Source organism: Mirounga leonina, unplaced genomic scaffold (assembly GCF_011800145.1).
Source record: "Mirounga leonina isolate KUSES-001 unplaced genomic scaffold, KU_Mleo_1.0 Mir_150, whole genome shotgun sequence".
In the NCBI taxonomy this organism is placed as follows: Eukaryota; Metazoa; Chordata; class Mammalia; order Carnivora; family Phocidae; genus Mirounga; species Mirounga leonina.
The window spans coordinates 25327182-25348982 of NW_023270374.1; the positions used below are offsets into that span (position 1 = coordinate 25327182).

The following is a 21801-nucleotide window of genomic DNA, read 5'->3' on the forward strand; positions in this document are numbered from 1 at the left end:
GGCTAAAAAAAGAGTCCCATGAGGGAAATCCTCAGGTAAAATATGAGAATAAAGTAAGGAGACAGGCAGCTAAGTCAATGTCATTAAACCAAAATATTAGAAAATGTAGGGCAGGGGCGCCTGGGTGGCTCAGTCGGTTAAGCGACTGCCTTCGGCTCAGGTCATGACCCTGGAGTCCCGGGATCGAGTCCCGCATCGGGCTTCCTGCTTGGCGGGGAGTCTGCTTCTCCCTCTGACCCTCCTCCCTCTCACGCTCTCTGTCTCTCATTCTCTCTCTCAAATAAATAAAATAAAATCTTAAAAAAAAAAAAAAAAAGAAAATGTAGGGCAGTTTTCCCAAGCAAATGGTTCTCTCCACCTTCCCCTCCTTTAGTCTCTAACTCGTAGGGTCCAGAGTTGAAAATAGACAAGTTAGCAGTGTCCACAGCAAAAACTGGGTTGGAAAACACTTAACACAGACTGTAGGGAAAATCCCAGAAACACTACTAACCAAGGCGAAAATGAAGTAAAAGTAGACAAAGGGACTGCTTTACTTTCGGTAAATTTAATGACTATAAAAGCTGTTCACATGGCAGGAAAGAGATACATTTTCCATTTGACATAAAGCTGCTTCAACACCTGCAGTTTGTCTCCAGAGCTTCGTTATCTCTTTCATCAGTGACCAGTCATAGCTCCCTTCCTCTCGGCAAGGACAGCCCATGTCAACTCTCAGGCCATCTACCCAGGTCAGCAATATGCTGAGGAGTCCTTCAGGGTTGTCCTGCAGAGAACATGTCCTTTAAGTGTCTGAGAGCTGGTAGACGTGATCTGAAAGAAAACCAGTCAGAAGAAAGTGAGGTAACCAGGACTGCACTTAATGTGGAGCCTCCAGAGGAGAGGCCACCAACAGGGAGCTAACGGAGGTGGTGACAGGCTAGCAGAGACTGCATGGTTCCCATGTGCCCCCCATCCTAGGAAGAAGAGACATCTGATACAATGATAATATGTATAGTTTAAGAAATCTAAAATAGTTTAGTCCCAAACTACCATTTCCCCCCTTTCTCTTGAAAGATGGCTCTTCTCCAGCACTAACCATAAGTTTCTGGTGTGGGCTGCCCATCACAGACCCTGCCCTCCTAACCCCAGGGGTAAGCTGTGATCTAGGCTTACCAGTCACATCTTTCCTTAGGATATTTATGGCCAAAATTTGGTGAGAAAAGCTCTCTTTTCTCTCTAATTGAGATCTGAAAGCATGTGACCCCAAAGGAGCTTTCAGGAGAAGACAGACAAAAATATGTAAACAAAGATGACTTCAGGCACTGAAAAGTGTTATGAAGATAAAATGGGCTGATGTGATAAAGGGAAGCTGCTTTAGCTTCCCTAAAGAGAAGGCATCTCGGGGCGCCTGGGTGGCTCAGTCAGTTAAGCGGCTGCTTTCGGCTCAGGTCATGATCCCAGGCTCCTGGGATCGAGCCCCGCATCGGGCTCCCTGCTCAGCAGAGAGCCTGCTTCTCCCTTTCCCTCTGCCTGCCGCTCTGCCTACTTGTGCTGTCTGTCAAATAAATAAATTTTTAAAAATCTATTAAAAAAAAAGAGAAGGCATCTCAAGGAGGTGACATTTCAGAGAGAAACTGAAGGTTAAAAAGATGGCATCACAGGGATGCCTGGGTGGCTCAGTCGGTTAAGCGTCTGCCTTTGGCTCAGGTCATGATCCCAGGGTCCTGGGATCGAGTCCCGCGTCGGGCTCCCTGCTCTGCGGGGAGCCTGCTTCTCCCTCTGCCTCTGTCTCTCTCTCTGTCTCTCATGAATAAATAAATAAAATCTTAAAAAAAAAAAAAAAAAAAAAGATGGCATCACATAAAAATCAAGAGCCTCCCAAGAACACAACACGTGCAAAGTCCTTGACACTAGAACTAGGTCTGAGGGGCAAAAGGGAGGCCACCAAGACTGGAGGAGGGAGCGTAAGAAGAGTAGAGGGAACATGAGGTTGGAAAGGTAGCTGGGACAGATCATATAAGGCCTCAGACACTGTGCATTTCATGCTGGCTCCAATGAGAAACCACTGGAGGGCTTAAGCAGAGGAGTCAGTGATCTGATTTAGAAAGACCACAGTGACTACTGTGGGGCAGACAGACTAGAGGAGGGCAAGAATGGAAGTGGAGAATCTGAAGCTTTTGGAATTCTCATGCACTGCTGGTGGGAGGGCAATATGATACAATTACTTTGGCTAGTTCTGTTATATACACTCTATGACCCAGCAATTCTAAGCCATTTATCTAACAGAAATGAATACATACATGCACTAAAACACATGTACAGGAATAGTCATAGCAATCCCATCGTAACAGCTCCAAAATGGAAACAACCAAAATGGCCATCAATAGCACAATATATTGTAGTATATGCATATAACATGGATAAATATAATCACTGATGAGCTGCATAACGTAAGACTGAGGAAAAGAAGACAAGCACCAAAAATACATGTTGTATGATTCAATTTTATCACAAAAATAGACAAAACTAAACAATGGCATTCGAAATTAGGATGTAGGAGCACCTGGGTGGCTTAGTTGGTTGAGCGTCCAACTCTTGATTTTGGCTCAAAATTGGTTGAGGGATCAAGCCCCACATTGGGCTCCATGCTGAATGCCGAGCCTGCTTGGGATTCTCTCTCTCCCTCTCCCTCTGCCCTTCCCACACTCTCTCTAGGCGCTCTCTCAAAAAAAAAAAAAAAAGAAGAAATTAGGATGTAGGGAAGAAGAGTAACTAGTAGGAACATGAAAGTCTGAGGTTTTGAAAATATTCTATTTCTTGATCCAAGTGGCAGGGTCACTTTGTGATAATTCATCAAGTAGTATACTTATAATATGGGCAATTTTCTATATTTATGATATGCTTCAATAAAATAACTCATCTTTAAAATACAGAAGCAGAAAATCATAAGAAGACTGCTGAAATCTCCCAACCAAGAAATGATGGTAGCTTGGAGATAGAAAGAAACAGGCACATTCACGATATATTCCATAAGTAAGCTAAAACAGATGGACTGCTGATAGAATACAGGAAAGTGAGTATCTAGGATGAGTTCTAAATTTTTGGCTTGAGCAACTGAGTGTGCCATTTACTGAGATGGGTAGGGTTTGAAAAGAAGAAAATCGCAATGAAGAATTCATTCTATTTTGGCCATATTAAGTTTAAGATGCAAGAGAGAAAGGATATAAATGTAAATCTCTTGACGAGAAGGGATGGAAAGGAAAACATAAGGGACAGTGTAACAGAACATGAAGATGTTTCCTATACAGTCCCATGTGAGCAGACAGCACATAAGAGTAGGGATGTGAGTGAGCTAGTGGAAATAATAATGAGACAATGAGGTCTCATCTGATTGTATTGCTTTTCTCCATGAAATATGAGGCAAAGACATCAGCTGAGACTAGGGTTTGGATAGGTGAGTAAAGATTTAAGGAGAAAGAGTAGAAAAGTCAATTTACTAGGGAAATAGAGTAGGATCAGGATTTCAGGGCCATGCTGAGTGCTCATGTGAGTTTTATGGTTATGAATTTGAACTGAATGCAGCTGGGTTCATGTGGTGGAGACTGTTACTTGTCTCCCAACACTTCTCTCTTCCTAACAGAACTCCCAATTATAGCTGGGCATCTGATCATTCAGAATGAAGATCCTCCCAGCTTCTTTGCAGCCTGGTATAATGTGTTATAAATTGTGTGTGGAACTCCTATAAACTGCCCTGAAAGGAAAAGAGCATCCCCTTTCCCTCTCTTCCTCCTTCCTGCTAGTTAGAATATGGATATGGTGGCTGGAGCAACCATCTAGGATCATGGAGTAACCTTAAGGATGGAAACCACACAGCAGCAGATCAGAAGATAGGAGCCTGGACCCCTGATGATCATGAAACCATCAAAATCACCAGTTCTGGACCTTCCACATCTAGATTTTTATGTAAAAGAGAACTACCATATTTAAGCCACTGTATTTTGAGTTTTCAATCACCATCACCTGACCTAATCTATGTAATACAGATTATCTGCATGCTTTCCCCTATTGATGTTCAGCTGCTAGGGTATAGATGCAGAAGAAGATAACCACTTTCACCAGGGTTGGGTTTAGCCAAATAAGCACCAGACAAAAAAGGGAGACAAGAAAGTGAAATTTGGGGCACCTGGCTGGCTCAGACAGTGGAACATGCAACTCTTGACCTCAGGGTTGTAGGTTCAAGCCCCACGTTGGGTGTAGAGATTACTTAAAAAAAAAAAAAAAATGAACTATATGAGAGAGTGGTTCTAGTGCAGCCCAGAAACTCCATGTGAAGAGAAATGAGAACAGCAAAGAGGAACAATAGAGAGAGCCAAGAGAACCCCAGTTCCACAGCTCCTTCTTCATTTTGATCCTTCCACTAAATCTACCTGTGGGGTTTATGTCACTTGGGAACAAAAAAGGAGTAGTAAGTAATACAGCATCACCTTTCTACCTTTCTTGACAGATGGAATTTTTCCATTACATAGAAGAATATCATACTAACAATACAACCCAGCACACCAACCTCATCCCCTTTTTCAAGTAACCCTTACCTGCAGTGAAAAGAAAGTAGGAGGGGTGGGAAAGCAACTAAAAACCAAAAAAAGTGAACATTCAAAAGACAAGAGAAATAAGCAAACAAGACAGTGTCCCCCCCAAAAAAAAACAAATGGAGAAGCCTATGAGGGATTATTTCCAAATCAATCACATTGCTGTCTAGCAGGAATTATTCCACTTAGTAAATTCTTAAAGTAAGACAAAGCCCGGTTGAAACAAAGCCAGAAGGGAGTAGGATCACATAAAGTTCCCAACCAGCAAACTGACCGTGTTTTAAGTTTTTGTCAGATGGACAGAACAGAACATCTCAGTGGTGGTAAAATTTTCAGGCCAATCCAAAGAAGTTACATGTCTTCTTCAGCTGCAAGCCATGGACCATGGCCCCCATGACAAGGCAGATACGACAATAAGAGCAAGGACAGAAAGTAGAGGGTGAGGCATGAGGGAACAGGGCAAAGGATATAATACTGATCAGCATCAGCAGAAAAAAGAAGCACCCTCTCTCCATTTCTCTCTTCTGCAGATTCTTCAGAGCTCAGTGTGGGAGAAGAAGCTTTGTTCCTGCCTACCTCATCAGTATGTGTCCTGTCAGGCTATGGTCCTAGGGTAAAGTGGACCAGAAGAAAAGATGGCAGTAACAGACCTGCATAGTGTGATAAGAAAAAGAGGTAGGAAGAAAGTACATGAAGGAGGGAAGAAAGGGGGGAAAAGAAGGAAGGGGAAACCCCACAGCCATTCATCTGGATCTGCTAGTCCAGGAGAAGTGAGAGATACCTAGGGCATCAGAAACCTCAAAGGGCATGCTCATCTCTGACAGAGAGATGATCAACTCACTCAGAATCACTTACACTTCCTAGCCTCTCTGCAACAGGGAACTGTATGCTACTGTGTACTCCAATCTCACCAAATTCCCAAAAGGAACCCTTCTAAGACAGAAGAAAGGCAAAGAAATGCAAGAAGGCATTAGTTAGGAGCAGTTCAAAATTCAGTTCAAGGTGCCCTCTCATTGTTCAGGCTGAGAAGAGATTTTTATTTAACTAAAGAATTTCTCCTGGAAGAAATTTCATTCCCCCCCAAATTACCCAATCCAACATCCATTACACAATGCAAGCCAAAAGTCCAAAAGAACACCTTACCTTCACCAGCACATAGTCCCCAGGCTGAGCTCTGACCTTGACCTCAGAGTTATTAACATCCTCCATTTCTACATCAGGGAAGATCACTTTAAGGTTTCCATCATTCCGGCCACACAGATCAGTTGCAGAGCGTTTACTGTGCTGCAGAAAGAACAGAGAGTTATGAATCTGTCATAGTCATCAGTTCCGGGAAGGCAAAAATTATGCCTTCTCTGTCTCAGATCCCTAAGGGTCTTACTTATAGAACATTCCTTAATCAAGGAATCACTAAAGACTATGTGTTTACTGCTGCTTCACCAACAAAGACAATGCATGGCACACTATAGAAACTCAATAAAGTTTTATTGACTATATATTAATAAATGACTCAATCAGTCTTTGATTACAGAATTACGTTCCTCAGGAATGGACCTCCAACAGTCCTGAAGGCAAGGACATATGGGTGATGCACTTGGCAAAATGATTTTCACTATATCCGGTCTCATAGTAATCACTCAGGAATGTTCTGGGGTTGTCTGGCCTGGGTTATTGTAACCGTAATGAACAGGCAGACATGAAGCCAGAGTCTCCATCACAACACACAGAAGACAGGGTCAGGAGAATAAAAAAACCAGTGTAATGGAATTAACTTCTAGAATATACAAGTTTTTCTCTTCCAGCCATGATGAAGTGACAAGGACCAAATTTATCCTCTGGCCTAAACCAGGAAACTAGACAAAATATATGAAATCACTATTTTCAGATACTGAACTACAGACTGTACAAGACTGTGAACCCGAGAGAAGAGAAACAAATGAGATGAGCCCTCCAAAGACCTCTGCATTCTGCCAGAAGGCTTTATCAGATCAGAGCATGCAAAGCAGGGAGGGAGATTCTCAAGGCAGCACGGTGGTTCTCTCTGGATTTAGGAAAAAGAGATCAGAGTTCAGGGAGCCTACAGTAGCTAGAAATAGTAGAGCAAGTTTTAGAGAAAAGGGAGTAAAGCAGAAAAAGAGCTGTAGAAATATGCACAGGGATCCTCTGAGTCCTTGCTAAACACTAACACCTGCTTGTATAGAGTGAAACTCCATCAAGTCAGGCAGAGAGAGTAACCTGGGAACTGTCAGCAGATGGGCTCCCAGAGCTCATGCAGGGCTGGGAATCATCAGACCTACCACTGGACAGTCCTCACTGATTCCTTGGAACATGCAGTAGTGACTCCAGAAAAGTCACACCTTAGTAATGACGCTAAACTATCCTTGGGATAAAAATGCTTTCCTTTTTTTTTTTTTTTTAACTTTTCTAACAAAGCTTAAAAATGAGCCTTGAAAGGATTAAACTGAACAGCAAATAACATAACTGCCTATCAGAACAAAGCCCAACACAAAATCCAGACCTCAAAAATGAATCACTAGATATGCCCAGAAGCAGAAAAATGTGACCCAGAATCAGGAGAAAAGTCAATCAACAAAAACAGACCAAGAAATAACAGCAATGATGGAATTATCACAAAAATAACAAACCAGTTTTTATAATTAAGTTCAAAGGAAACTAAGTTTCAAAGGAAAACAAGAATACAGAAGAGAAGGTATTAAAAACCAAATGTAATTTATACAGATGGAAATATAATATAGAAGATTAAAAATTCAATAGGTAGTAGCAGATTATACACTGCCAAAGGAAAAATAGTGAACCTGAAAACTGGGCAAAAGAAACTATCCAAAATGAAGCACAGAGATATAAAAGGCAGAAAAAAAACGAACAATTTCAATGACCTTATATATAACATCATCAAGTGGTTGGATATATAAGTAATTGGAGTCATGGAAAGAGAATAGAAATAGGAGTGAGTGGCAGGAAGCAGGAGGAGTGCAGGAAAAATATCTGAAGAATAATTGATGAAAATTTTTCAAATTTGATGGAAATTATAAACCCACAAACTAAGAAGCCTCAACACATCCCAAAGAAAACACAAGGGATAAAAACAAAGAAAGCCATGCCAAGACACATCAAATTTCTAAAAACAGTGATAAAGCAAATATCTTTAAAAAGCAGCCAGAGGGGAGCCTGGGTGGCTCAGTCGTTAAGCGTCTGCCTTCAGTTCAGGTCATGATCCCAGGGTCCTGGGATCGAGCCCCACATCGGGCTCCCTGCTCAGTGGGGAAGCCTGCTTCTCCCTCTCCCACTCCTCCTGCTTGTGTTCCCTCTCTCACTGTGTCTCTCTCTGTCAAATAAATAAATAAAATCTTTAAAAAAATAAAATAAGGGGCGCCTGGGTGGCTCAGTTGGTTAAGCGACTGCCTTCGGCTCAGGTCATGATCCTGGAGTCCCGGGATCGAGTCCCATATCGGGCTCCTTGCTCGGCAGGGGGTCTGCTTCTCCCTCTGACCCTCCCCCCTCTCATGTGCTTGCTCTCTCTCATTCTCTCTCTCTCGAATAAATAAATAAAATCTTTAAAAAAAAAAAAATAAAATAAAATAAAATAAAATAAAAAGCAGCCAGAGAAAAAAGATATTTTAGCTCTTAAACTAATACTACTTTAGGGAAACAGCAGTCAGGTAAGATTTTAGAAGATTCCCCACCGTCTCCTTACAAAACACTTACTAGTTACAAAAGGAAAAAGAGTAACTTTTCAGTCACCAAGCCTAGTTGACACCACCTTAATGAAATGTTCAAAATTAACACCACCAGTAATGAAGCAATCACAACTATATGCCACCCCAAAAGATAAAATTAAGAAGGACACAATATCATTTCTCTAATATGCCTGCCTAAAAATTACATAACCTGAATCTTATCACAAGGAAACTCATCAGACAAACTCAAATTAAGGAACGTTCTACAAAATAACAGGCCTATAACCATCAAGTGTCAAGATTATGAAAGTCAAAGAAAGGGGCGCCTGGGTGGCTCAGTCGCTAAGCGTCTGCCTTCGGCTCAGGTCATGATCCCAGGGTCCTGGGATCAAGCCCCGCATCGGGCTCCCTGCTCCGCAGGAAACCTGCTTCTCCCTCTACCACTCCCCCTGCTTGTGTTCCCTCTCTCACTGTGTTTCTCTCTGTCAAATAAATAAATAAAATCTTTAAAAAAAAAAAAAAGAAAGTCAAAGAAAGACTGAGGAATTATTCTAGACTGAAGGAGACCAGACAGACATGACAATTAATGCAACATATGACACTGACCTGAATCTTTTTCCTATAAAGGAAGTTCTGAGACAAGTGGAGAAACTTAAATGGGGTTGGAGGATTGGAGTGCAGAAATCTAACAAGGTTAATTTCCTGATTTTGATGGTTGTACTGTAGTTATGTAGGAGAATGTCCATGTTTATATGAGATATATACTACAGTATTTGAAGGGGTTGAGGGCATCAGGTCAGCAACTAACTCTCAAATGACTCAAAAAAAAAAAGTTTTTGGTACTGCGTTGCAACTTTTCTGTAAGTTTATGATTGTCTTACAATAAATTTTTAAAAAGATAGTGTTCAGATTCTTCTATGAGTTGAACAAACCAACCATAAAAGAATACTTATGAGACAGAGAAATTAGAACACTGACTAAATATTTGATAATATTAACAAACAACTGTCAATTATTTCAGATATGATAATAGCATTATGTTGGGGTTTTTTCTTAAAAGAGTCCTTATCTTAGGGAACCTGGGTGGCACAGTCATTAAGTGTCCAAATCTGTGTTTTGGCTCAGGTCCTGATCTCAGGGTTGTGAGATCAAGCCCTGCGTCAGGCTCTGTGCTGAGCTCGGAGTCTGCTTAAGTCTCTCTCTCCCTCCCCCTCTGCCCCTCTGTCTCCTCTCTAAAATGAATAAATAAATCTTTTTTAAAAAAAGAGTCCTGGGGGCGCCTGGGTGGCTCAGTCGTTGAGCGTCTGCCTTCGGCTCAGGTCGTGATCCCGGGGTCCTGGGATCGAGTCCCGCATTGGGCTCCCTGCTTGGCGGGAGGCCTGCTTCTCCCTCTCCCACTGCTTGTGTTCCCTCTCTCGCTGTGTCTCTGTCAAATAAATAAATAAAATCTTTAAAAAAAAAAAGAGTCCTGGGTGGCTCAGTCAGTTAAGCGGCTGCCTTCGGCTCAGGTCATGGGTCCTGGGATCGAGTCCCACATCAGGCTCCTTGCTCAGCAGGGAGCCTGCCTCTTCCTCTCCCTCTGCCTGCTGCTCTCCCTGCTTGTGCTCTCTCTCTCTCTTTCAAATAAATAAAATCTTTTAAAAAATAAAAATAGAGTCCTTATTCTTTTAAAAATATATACTGAAATGTTTACTGACAAAATACTATGATGTGTTAAGTATAATATATATAATATGATGTATAAGGTACTTGCTTCAAAACAATCCAATGGGGGCAGTAAAGATGAAAACAAAATTAGCCATGATTAACACTGAACTGACAGCTGCTGAAGTTTGTTAATGGGTACATGGGCATTCATTATACTGCTCTCTCTATATCTATGTATTTTTTTAATTCCCCATAATTAAAAAAATGGGGGGGGGCATAGGGAAGGAATATTGTTTAGAGGCTCTAGAATGAGAGAGACCCGAGTCAAATTCTGGCTCTGCCACACTAGCTGTATGGCCTTCAGGAAGTTATTCTACTTCTCTGAATCTCTGTTTCATCTCAATAAAAGCGCTAATAATAGCACTACCTCCGGGCGCCTGGGTGGCTCAGTCGGTTAAGCGACTGCCTTCGGCTCAGGTCATGATCCTGGAGTCCCGGGATCGAGCCCCGCGTCGGGCTCCCTGCTCGGCGGGGAGTCTGCTTCTCCCTCTGACCCTCCTCCCTCTCATGCTGTCTCTCATTCTCTCGCAAATAAATAAAATCTTAAAAAAAAAAATAGCACTACCTCCAAAAACTGTAGTGGGACTCAATGTGCCAATGACCATAAGTGCGCAGTTTCTTAAGAAAAAAAAAAGTGCACAGTTCCTGGCAGACAGTAAATGCTCAGTATACATGAGTTATAATCATCTTCTCTGCCACTCTGGATATTAGCAACTCAAGTTTTAAACTGTCCAGGATTAAAGGAAAGAAAGTCTCCTTTAAAAGAAAGTAAAGACTCCCAATGGCTAGCCCTGAAAAATCCATTTATTCTCTAGCCCCAAGTGAGTATTGGCTTATGTTATATGCATAAGAAATAATCTTTCTTTGGTTTCTTTAATTACCATAGGTTCTCTGTAAGGCTGATGAAGTCAGGGACACAGATTAGTAAACTTTGAGTACTTATTCATTCATTCAAAGGACAAGTACACTATTCTGTGCCTGACTCTGTGAGGAGAGCTGGGAATACAGTAAGACCTAACTCTTACTGGATAAAACGTAGACTGCTAATAGACATGTACATGTACAGATCTCCAGAATCACAGCTGATACCCTAAATTACAAAGCACTTAATGAGGCAAACACCTTTTGGGGTATCACACTAGCTGAGCATCACCATCCATCAGCCAACTGCCAGTCTAGAACACAGGAAGATCCCCTAACCCAGATGAGCTGATCAAGTACCCCTCCTGGAAGCTGGAGCTGGGACTGAGAGACACGGTTTTGGTCCGTGAATAGCTAGAACTATAATATGTAAACACAGGAACTACAGGGCTGCTGTGCTCTGCAACAAAGATGAAGCAGCGGAAAAGCTGGTCTAAGGAGACGAGAAAGTACGAGCCTTAAAGGGCTTCCCACACTAGGCACAGTCCTTCCTGCCCTTGGACTCCACAAGACACCCCTGAAGTACAAAAAAGAATTCCTTCTGGCTTAGGCTGAATGGCGTGAAGAAATTTCTCATTGTTACTCACCAAAGAGTCCTAACAAACACAAATACCAGGCAATTAGTGGCTTTGATGCTACCATATCCTAAGGCATAGAACAGGACTCTCCTTTCTCAATCCAGGAGTTAGGAGGAGTCACAGAAAGGGCCCCATCTCTCTTTCCCCTCCTCTTTCCAATGGCTGCAACATATAGCTTCAGGCTCCCAAACTCACCCCTTATTCCATCTGTTTAGTGCTCTAATAGCTAGGTTCCCAGGCGTGACCACAGAAGCCTATAGGAACCCCAAACTTCCTAAAATGCAGTACATTTCTAAGAAAATGTGATTTTAAAAAGAATCGAAGGAGCACCTGGCTGGCTCGGTTGGTAGAGCATGCAACTCTTGATCTCAGGGTTGTGGGTGAGCTCCACATTGGATGTGGAGATTACTTTAAAAAATAAAATCTTCAGAAAAATTGAAAAATAATAAAAATTGAAAAGGATTGCAGACAGACAGTAAAATTAATTCTAAAAACATACATACTGCTTCCAGAAAGATGGAGCAGACATACTTCTTCCTAATCCTTCTGCTGCTAAGTACAAAAATATCTTTCAGGAATGAAGAAGAAATCCAGACATTCTAAGATGAAGGAAGAGAATCTACTGCCAGAGTGTCTAAAGGAAGTTCTCTAAAAAGAAAGGAAAAGATAAAAGAAGGAAGTTTGGAACATTAGGAAGGAAGGAAAAAACATAATGACATGATTACCTATGCAGAAAATCCCAAGGAAAATGCCAAAAAAACTCCTAGAACTACTGATTTCAGCAAGGTCACAGAGTACAAGATAAACATAAAAAATTTAATTATTTCTGTACAATATAGTGAACACATGAAACACCTGAACTAAAACATACAATAGCAACTACAACAGCTTAAAAAAAAAAAGATACTAAGGTGTAAATCTAACAAAATACATATAAGATCCTTAACACAAAAACTCTGATAAATCAAAGATGATCTAAATAAAAGGGAGACATACTATGTTCCAAAAAACAAACAAAAAACATATATACATATGACCTTACCCCCTCCACCAGCACTAGCTGGGTACAACCCACAGAGGCCATGTTGGCTTTTGTTGCTTCTTCTCGAAAGACAGTAATAAGTTCCTCCAAACGCCTTAATTTTACCTCTTCTGGGACATCATCTTTCAGCCTGTGATATGCCCGGGTCTTCTATTAAAAAAAAAAGAGACAGAGGTCACCAAAGACTCGTAGAACCCCCTTCCCTCCTTTTTTTTAGATTTATTTATTTTAGGGGCACCAGGGTGGCTCAGTCAGTTAGGTGTCTGCCTTCAGCTCGGGTCATGATCCCAGGGTCCTGGGACTGAGCCCCATGTCAGGGCTGCTTCTCCCTCTCCCTCTGCTGCTCCCCCTGCTTGTGTTCTCTCTCTCTGTCAAATAAATAAAATCTTTAAAATAAAAAAAATTTATTTAGAGAGAGGGGAGAGAGTACGCCTGCGCTGCATGCTAACAAGTTAGGGAATGGGCAGAGGAAGATGGGGATAGAGAATCCTCAAGCAGACTCCCCTCTGAGCAGGGAGCCTGACAAGGGGCTGGATCCCAGGATCCTGAGATCATGACCTGAGCTGAAATCAAGAGTTGGATGCTTAACTGCCTAAGCCACCCAGGTGCCCCCACCGCATAGAATCCATTCTTAAGGTACAGACGGGGACCAGGTTCATTCCACCTCCAAGCTACAGACATACGTACAGGAACCCAAGCCATGCCAGAAGGGTTCTCTAGCTCTAGGAGCATTCTAAAAGAAAAAGGTAACTATGCAGTCAAGTCGCATTTTTACAAGGGTTAAATTCTAAATTTAGCACATGAAAATCGACTCAAAATGGTTCTTGATATATTTATAGGATACAAATGTAACCTTTATACAAATGTAACACACTAAATAACTCATTAGCAGCATATTTATAAGACACAAAGTGCAAAGCAGCCTAAATGTTTATCAATAGGTTATCACTAATACAAATTATGCTTTATCTATACAACAGAATATTATACCAGCGAAACAAGAATGCGTAACTCCATATGTACTGATATGATTGCTCTCCAAAACATACTCTTAACAGAAATAAGATATAGATCAACATGTACAACAATTTTGGTGTAAAAAGAATAAATAAAAATAGGTTTATAAATACATGAAATATCTCTGGAAGTTTACAGAAGAAATTCCTAAGAGTGATTACCTTCAAGGAAGAAACTGAAAAACCAGGCAACCTGGGAAGAAGGAAGAACAAGTACTTCTCATTGCACACTATTTTGAACTTCTGAATTTTATATAATAAGCTCATATTACCCAGTCCAAAAAAATTTTTTAAAGAAAATTTATCCTTGAAAAGCCTTTTAAATTGTTCAAAACTATGGACAGGGTGCATACATGTACGTGTTGTGTGTATATAAACACATTTTTTAAAAGATTTTATTTATTTATTTTTGCGAGAGAAAGAGGAAGAGCGAGCACGAGCAGGGGGAAGGGCAGAGGGAGAAGCAGACTCCCTGCTGAGTAGGGAGCCGGATATGGGACTCAATCCCAGGACCCCAGGATCATGATCTGAGCCAAAGGTAGAGACCCAACTGACTGAGCCACCCAGGCACCCAACACATTTTTTTTTAAGTTTTCTATATACAAGCTTATAACACAGTTGAAGAACCACTGAGCTAGATATAAGTACGGAATAACAGGAAAACCTACATACCAAAGTGTGGTCGTCCAATCGGCCTTTGAGAGAACTAGCAAATGGCGAATGGGTTTACTCTATTTTGTCTTCTTATTAACAAAAACTTGTCTCTATTGTGTTTACCATTACCAAGCACTATTCTCATTTCAAAGGTGGAGAGACCAAGGACCTTTCTCAAGATCACATAGTAAGAATGGCAGAATTTGAATGCTTGTTCTCATCCACTAGACTACTTAAGTCTCTGTAACCTTAATCCTAACCTAGAAATTAGATCCCTAAGTGAACACTCATATTCAATGCCCATGATGCTGCCACCACACACTGTAAACCCATATCCCAATTCTAGCATTATAAAGAATTTCTCTTGCATATTTGTGATGTGGAAAAGAAGCAGTAGATTTGGAACTCGAATCTACTCTGAAGCTTCATTCCTGAAATAATTCTGTAACAGACATAAACATACACAATGGCCCACTTACACTGCCTACAGAACACTAGACAGTGGGCTCTAAAAGACATGAATTAGCTTCGTTGACGGCAGCTGAGTGATGGTGGTGGCTAAGGTCATGGGATCCTTCATTCATTAAACAGCTTTCCTGAGCCTCCTGGCCACAGATCCTCTTCAGCCTCCAGCCCAAACACAAGTAAGGCCCCCACTGAGGTGACTGGAGAGATGAGAAATGACCTGTGCAAATTCATCCTTACCATCGAGAAAATAGCAGAGAACTATCCCCTCTCTGCAGGAAATACACACTACTCTCCCTTTCCTTTCTCATCTCCTTCTGCTTTATTTTCCTGGGAATCTGTGTACAGGAGAAACTCTATAGTGGCTATCAGTAGATTCAGTTGGCCTAAAAAAATGAAAACTAAAATAGCTTAGGATAGCTAGGAGGACAAGGTGCATCTGTGAAACAATTCACATCTGTAGGTCAAAAAGTCCTGCATGATTTTAGCTTTCTTATAAGGAGAGTAGCATCCTTACCTCCACATTCAAATTCTAAACAATCTAAAGATAATTTAAAATATTTTAATGAAAATAAATATTGTCACAAGCAATCCATTTTCATCTCAAATCAATGAATTGCATAAAATAGTAGACAAGTTGATTAAAATAAAAATAAAGAAATGAGTGGTAAGATCCCTGTGGCTTCTCAAAGACTGCCCTGCTGCCACTTTCTTTTCTTGCCAGTTGTCTAAAACCAGAAACCAGTCAGGAATTCTGTCAGTGTCAGCACAGAAGTAGCTTTTCCTCCATCCCAGGGCTTACCTGTCTCATACTGTAAGCAAAAAGAAAGCCCATGTTGTACTGAACTTCCCGAAGCAAAGACACTGTCTGGAGGTGATCTTCCTCCGTCTCACCACAAAAGCCAGCAATGAAATCGCTGCTGAGGCTCACTCCTGCAACGCATGACAAAGGACAGCATGTCACTGCTGCTTACCTTCAAGAGAGGCCTTTGGCACTAGTGGGCTACAGAGGGCAGAGTAGCAATTGAAAACCTTTCCTGGAGCTGTTCAGCTCATGTGCAAGGGAAACAAAATAGTCATTATAGAGCAAGATGGGATAGGCTTGCTTATCCAGAATATTCCCATGCCAGTTCTCATACTTCGGGGTGCCTGAGTGGCTCAGTTGGTTAAGCGTCCAACTCTTGGTTTCGGCTTAGGTCATGATCTCAGGATCATGAGGTCGAGCCCCGTGTGGGGCTCCACGCTCAGCAGAGTCTGCTTCTCTCCCTCTGGTTCCTCTCCTCGTATGCATGCACACCCCCCCTTAAATAAATAAATAAATCTTTTATAAAATTTTTTAAATAAAATCTTTAAAAAAACATACTTTTTTTTTTTTTTAAGATTTTCTTTATTTATTTGACAGAGAGAGAGACAGCAAGAGAGGGAACACAAGCAGGAGGAGTGGGAGAGGGAGAAGCAGGCTCCCCGCCAAGCAGGGAGCCCAATGCGGGGCTCCATCCCAGGACCCTGGGATCATGACCCGAGCCGAAGGCAGACGCTTAACGAATGAGCCACCCAGAAGCCCCTAAAAAACATACTTTTGAAGTCAATTTCACATAATGTTTAAGACTATAGGTAAAAAAACTATTGGTCACTAAATACTAAGTGCTATGCTTTCCCATCTATTTAATTTAATCTATGTAATTATCCCAACAATCCAATGAGGTACTACCAACTCTATTTTATATATACATATATATATATATTTTAAAGTAAACTCTATGCCACACATGGGGCCTGAACTCACAATCCTGAGATCAAGAATCCCATGCTCTACTGACTGAGCCAGCCAAGCACCCCTTATTAACTCTATTTTATAAATGAGGAAACTGCAGCCCAGAAAACTTCCACACTATCCTGCCAATCCAAAATGAAACTATTTATGCATAATGCAAGTTACAATAATTAGAAATTTGGAAACAAATGTAGACATTGTCAACCAAATCTAAATTAAAAGACTACAAAGTAATTTTATTAGGAGGAAGAGAAAAGAGAAAAAAGATTAAGAGTTAAGATAATAGGAAAGGAATTACCTCTAAGTACACATTTTTAAAGATATCAATTGCCCCCAAATCAGAACTAATTTAGACCAAACTAACTTTGCCAGCTAGTAAGAAAGAACAAGGTCTGTCCCATATGCTCAGAAACACAAAGACTATAGAAAACAAATCTCTTTCACCCTGAGGTCACAAGCTGATCCATATCTTTGTGTATATCTAGCAAGACCAAGACATTACAAAACCAAAAAGGAGTAAAATGAGAGAAAGAGAAAAATGTAAAGGAGCAAAAGCAGCATGAAGGGTGTCATAAGATAGTGTCATAGGCGTTGCCTGTATCTGACAAAAATGGTGTGGTCACTGGTAGAGTGATGTGCTCAACAGAATATTTCTTAAATGTACCTGGGATAGATTCTCTGATATGATGAATTAACTCCACATAAGCTTCTCTTGAATATCTGCGATAAAGAACAAAAAGAAAAGGCGCAGATGAACCAATCTTCTTTAAATGAATGCTACAAAAAGATAACACTATGAATTACCACATATAACCACTTCTCATCCACACAAGACAGTACAAAAGTAGGTTAAAGTACCCAAAAGAGCCCTTTTGATCCAAATCCTGTAGGGTAACCTAATCTACAGCCCATGAATCTTTAGTTCAAGAACATACATTATTTTAAATAGCCTTTTTATTTTTTATTTTTTTATTTTTTTTATTTTTATTTTTTTAAGATTTTATTTATTTATTTGACAGAGAGAGACACAGCGAGAGAGGGAACACAAGCAGGGGGAGTGGGAGAGGGAGAAGCAGGCTTCCCGCGGAGCAGGGAGCCTGATGCGGGGCTCGATCCCAGGACCCTGGGATCATGACCTAAGCTGAAGGCAGACGCTTAACGACTGAGCCACCCAGGTGCCCCTTAAATAGCCTTTTTAAAAAATAAGTAGGGGGCACCTGAGTGGCACAGTAGGTTAAGTGACAGATAGCTCAGGTTCTGATCTGTGTCATGAGATCAAGCCCCGTGTCAGGCTCCACGCTCAAGAAGGAGTCTGCTTGAGATTCTCTCTCCCTCTCCCTCTGCCCCTCCCATTCGTGCTCTCTCTCTCTCAAATAAATAAATCTTAAAAAAATAGTAAGTAAAGGGCGCCTGGGTGGCTCAGTTGGTTAAGCGACTGCCTTCAGCTCAGGTCATGATCCTGGAGTCCCTGGATCGAGTCCCGCATCGGGCTCTCTGCTCAGCAGGGAGTCTGCTTCTCCCTCTGACCCTCCCCCCTCTCATGTACTCGCTCTCATTCTCTCTCTCAAATAAATAAAATCTTAAAAAAAAAATAGTAAGTAAATAGCCTTTTTATTTCATAAGTGAGGACAGTTAAACACTTAGGATTGCCAATGTGGAAAACAAGGCAAGGCACTAGTTCCATACAGCTTGCCATTTGTCACTTTACCCTTTCAGTTTTACCTCTGCAATACATATTACTCCCAAAGTAAGTGAACACACAGAGGTATGTTTAAATTCCAAGACTTAAAAAGCTTTAATGTTGGGCACCTGGGTGGCTCAGTTGATTGGGCGACTGCCTTCGGCTCAGGTCATGATCCTGGAGTCCCTGGATCGAGTCGCATCGGGCTCCCTGCTCAGCGGGGAGCCTGCTTCTCCCTCTGACCCTCCCCCCTCTCATGTGCTCTCTCTCTCTCATTCTCTCTGTCTCAAATAAATAAATAAAAGCTTTAATGTTAAAAGCTACAGGATTCCAATTTTAAAAAGAGTGTGCCACACAGTAGGTGCTTCATAAAAAACATGCTAGGGGGCCTGGGTGGCTTAGTCAGTTGAGCATCTGACTTGGTTTTGGCTCAGGCTGTGATCTCAGGGTCATGAGATCAAGCCCCACATCAGGCTCTGCACTCAGTGTGGAGTCTGCTTAAGACTCTCTGCCCCCTCCACACATGCCCTCTCTCTCTCTCTCTAAAATAAATAAATCTTAAAAAGAAATGCTAAATAAATGACATGAGTGATTCAGTCCTTAGTCTACACTTCTGGAGTAAACAGAAGCAAGTTATTATGTCCATGAGTTTACTCATGTAACAAATTTATTGAGCAGCTCCTATGTGCCACACACTATACTAGGTTTTTAAACATTGTGTGGTCCTTAAGAAAACATGGAAAGGTACATGATGCCCCCTCCCCAAGCAAGTCTGACCCCCTCCGCATAGCCTCCAATACACGGCTGCTTCCACTCTGGGCTGGTAGGTGGATCTGCTTACAGATGTTGTCTCTCTCATGAATCAGCTGTAGAACCTGATCAGATAGAACACATTAAAGGTCATCAAAGTCTCACCAAAGAATCCTGCAGAAAGGAATACCAACCCCACTGTTTCTCTACCAAGGTTAATTTTCAAGTAATTAACAGGCTGATTACCCAAATCCTTTACTTTTACTCAAGCCATGTTATCTGTCCCAGACATTTCACTTGCTGGCATCTCTGCTTTCAAAAAGTGAAAAAAGCAAGCAGAGGTCAAATTCAAGCCATGCGCTGACACAGACAAAAAAGGAAAAATGGTATTTGGTTCATCTAACTTCCAAATTAGCCACTTTAAAAGACACCATCATGGGGCGCCTGGGTGGCTCAGTTGGTTAAGCGACTGCCTTCAGCTCAGGTCATGATCCTGGAGTCCCAGGATCGAGTTCCGCATCGGGGTCCCTGCTCGGCGGGGAGTCTGCTTCTCCTTCTGACCCTCCCCCCCTCACACTCTCTCTCTCAAATTAATAAATAAAATCTTTAAAAATAAATAAATAAGTAAAAAATAAAAGACACCATCAAGGGGTGCCTGGGTGGCTCAGTCAGTTAAGTATCTGCCTTCGGCTCAGGTCATTATCCCAAGGTCCTGGGATCAAGCCCCATGTCCGGCTCCCTGCTAAGCAGGGATCCTGCTTCTCCATCTCGCTATCTCTCTCTCAAATAAATAAAATCTTATTAAAAATTAAAAAATAAAAGACACCATCAAGAAACTGGAACTGGCCCAGTTGGTGGAGCGTGCAACTCCGGATCTCAGGGTTGTGTTGGAGCCCCACACTGGGTGTGAGATTACTTAAAAATAAAATCCTTGGGCACCTGGGTGGCTCAGTTGGTTAAGCGACTGCCTTTGGCTCAGGTCATGATCTTGGAGTCCTGGGATCGAGTCCCACATCGGGCTCCCTGCTCGGCAAGGAGTCTGCTTCTCCCTCTGACCCTCCGCCCTCTCATGCTCTCTGTCTCTCATTCTCTCTCTCTCAAATAAATAAATAAAATCTTTAAAAAAATAAAATAAAATAAAATAAAATCCTTAAGGGGCACCTGGGTGGCTCAATCAGTTAAGTGCCCAACTCTTGATTTTGGCTCAGGTAATGATCTCAGGGTCCTGGAGTAAAGCCCTGCACTCATCAGGGAGTCTGCCTGAGAGTCTTTCTCTCCCTCTCCCTCTATCCCTCCCCCTGCCCCTCACTTGCACGCTCTAAAATAAATAAATCTTTAAAAAATAAAATATTTAAAATAAAGAAACTAGAACTAAGAAAAAATATTTGAAAAAATATACTGACAAAGGATTTATATCAAGAATACATAAAGAGGGCGCCTGGGTGGCTCAGTTGGTTAAGCGACTGCCTTCGGCTCAGGTCATGATCCCGGAGTCCTGGGATCGAGTCCCGCATCAGGCTCCCTGCTCAGCGAGGAGCCTGCTTCTCCCTCTGACCCTCCCCCCTCTCATGTACTCTCTCTCTCTCTCATTCTCGCTCTCTCAAATAAATAAATCTTTAAAAAAAAAAAAAATACATAACGAACTTTTACAACTCAATAAGAATATAATCCAGTGGCAAAAAGGTAGGAGTGGGTCCAAAAGACAGCTATTTCACCAAAACAAAAAACTCAAAAAAAAAGGTTTCACATGTGGGCTATACATTCCATGCATTGCTAAGGCACTTTGATAAGTACCTTCCATACATTATACCTATTTCCCAACAACCTAAAGCAGGAGGTTATTATTAATCCCTTTTTATAGATGAAGATGACAATCTGACCTTGATGCCCTTGAAGACAAAATTTTTTTAAATATATCAGTCCCATCTTTGCCCCACCTTGGTGGACTTTAAATCTTTGGTGGAATTAAAGGGCAATACAGCAATACACAAGATCCCCTGAACAAGATTCAAGGACTGCTGCCTCCCACTGGGTCCAGCCTTTGGCATACTTAAGGATACTGGTAACAGCCTGGCACAGTTCACTGTCGATACTCACCTCATCAGGAAAGTCTTTGGGGTGGGGAGAGGTGAAACGGATCCTCATTTCAGGATCTACTCTGGAGACCCGATCCAGAAGGTGAGCAAAACGAAGGCCCCCTTGCTTGGGTTTATAGTTGGTAGAAAAGCCACGGCTCAGGTTAGTAGACACTGCATTGTTGAACTGGACTTCTGAACTGTCCCGAAAACTATTAACATTCTGACCAAGAAGTGTCACTTCTTTCAGCCCCTAAGAAAGGGAAAATAAATACATCGGAAGCAAATCAAAGTTTTTTTGGTAGTTTCATGCCAAATCACTAACTGAAATTAGTTGAACCTACCAAGAGCCATCCATAAATGTATTCTATTCTGTATTTAACCAATAATTTCACATTTGGTCATCTTGTCTGAAGAACTGAACTTCAGAATTTTTAAAACCTTAAATAAAAATTATCTTCAAAGCATTTTTAAAGTAGCAAAAACCTGGACATAAATTCAATGTTCAATAATAATGGTTAATTTATAACACCATAAATCAAATTATGACAGCATTCTGTCAATTGAATATTATATAATCATTGCCTATGAAATATTCTTCCCAAAATATTTAGCCTAATTTGAATCAAGCTTTTATACCTAACTTCCAGTTTACCAGAATTCAGAGGAATATTTTATATGACAACATGAAGAAGCAATCAGACAAATCCAGACGTATCTGAGCTCTTCAAAAACTTAATGTGTCATTTAAAGAAAACAACAAAAGAGTGAAAGGGCTGTTTTAAATTAAGAGGAATTGAAGAAATATAAAAACCAAGTAAAACCACAAATCTTTTTTTTTAAAGATTTATTTATTTGATAGAGACACAGCGAGA

The 21801-nt window shown here is 41.3% G+C and overlaps 1 protein-coding gene across 2 annotated transcripts in view; it reads right to left on the minus strand.

Annotated features, from left to right (window-relative positions):
- Positions 1–319: 319 nt before the first annotated feature.
- Positions 320–21801, minus strand: part of CDK5RAP1 (CDK5 regulatory subunit associated protein 1) — a 37377-nt gene continuing 15895 nt past the window's right edge. For both annotated transcript variants that reach the window (XM_035006111.1, XM_035006110.1), the window contains exons 8-14: positions 20949–21179; positions 18879–18976; positions 17085–17140; positions 15449–15579; positions 12512–12661; positions 5709–5849; positions 320–807 (exon numbers count right to left, since the gene is read on the minus strand). In XM_035006111.1, the coding sequence (XP_034862002.1) occupies positions 727–807; positions 5709–5849; positions 12512–12661; positions 15449–15579; positions 17085–17140; positions 18879–18976; positions 20949–21179 (888 nt within the window). In that variant the 3' untranslated portion in view covers positions 320–726. The remainder of the gene's footprint in view (positions 808–5708; positions 5850–12511; positions 12662–15448; positions 15580–17084; positions 17141–18878; positions 18977–20948; positions 21180–21801) is intronic.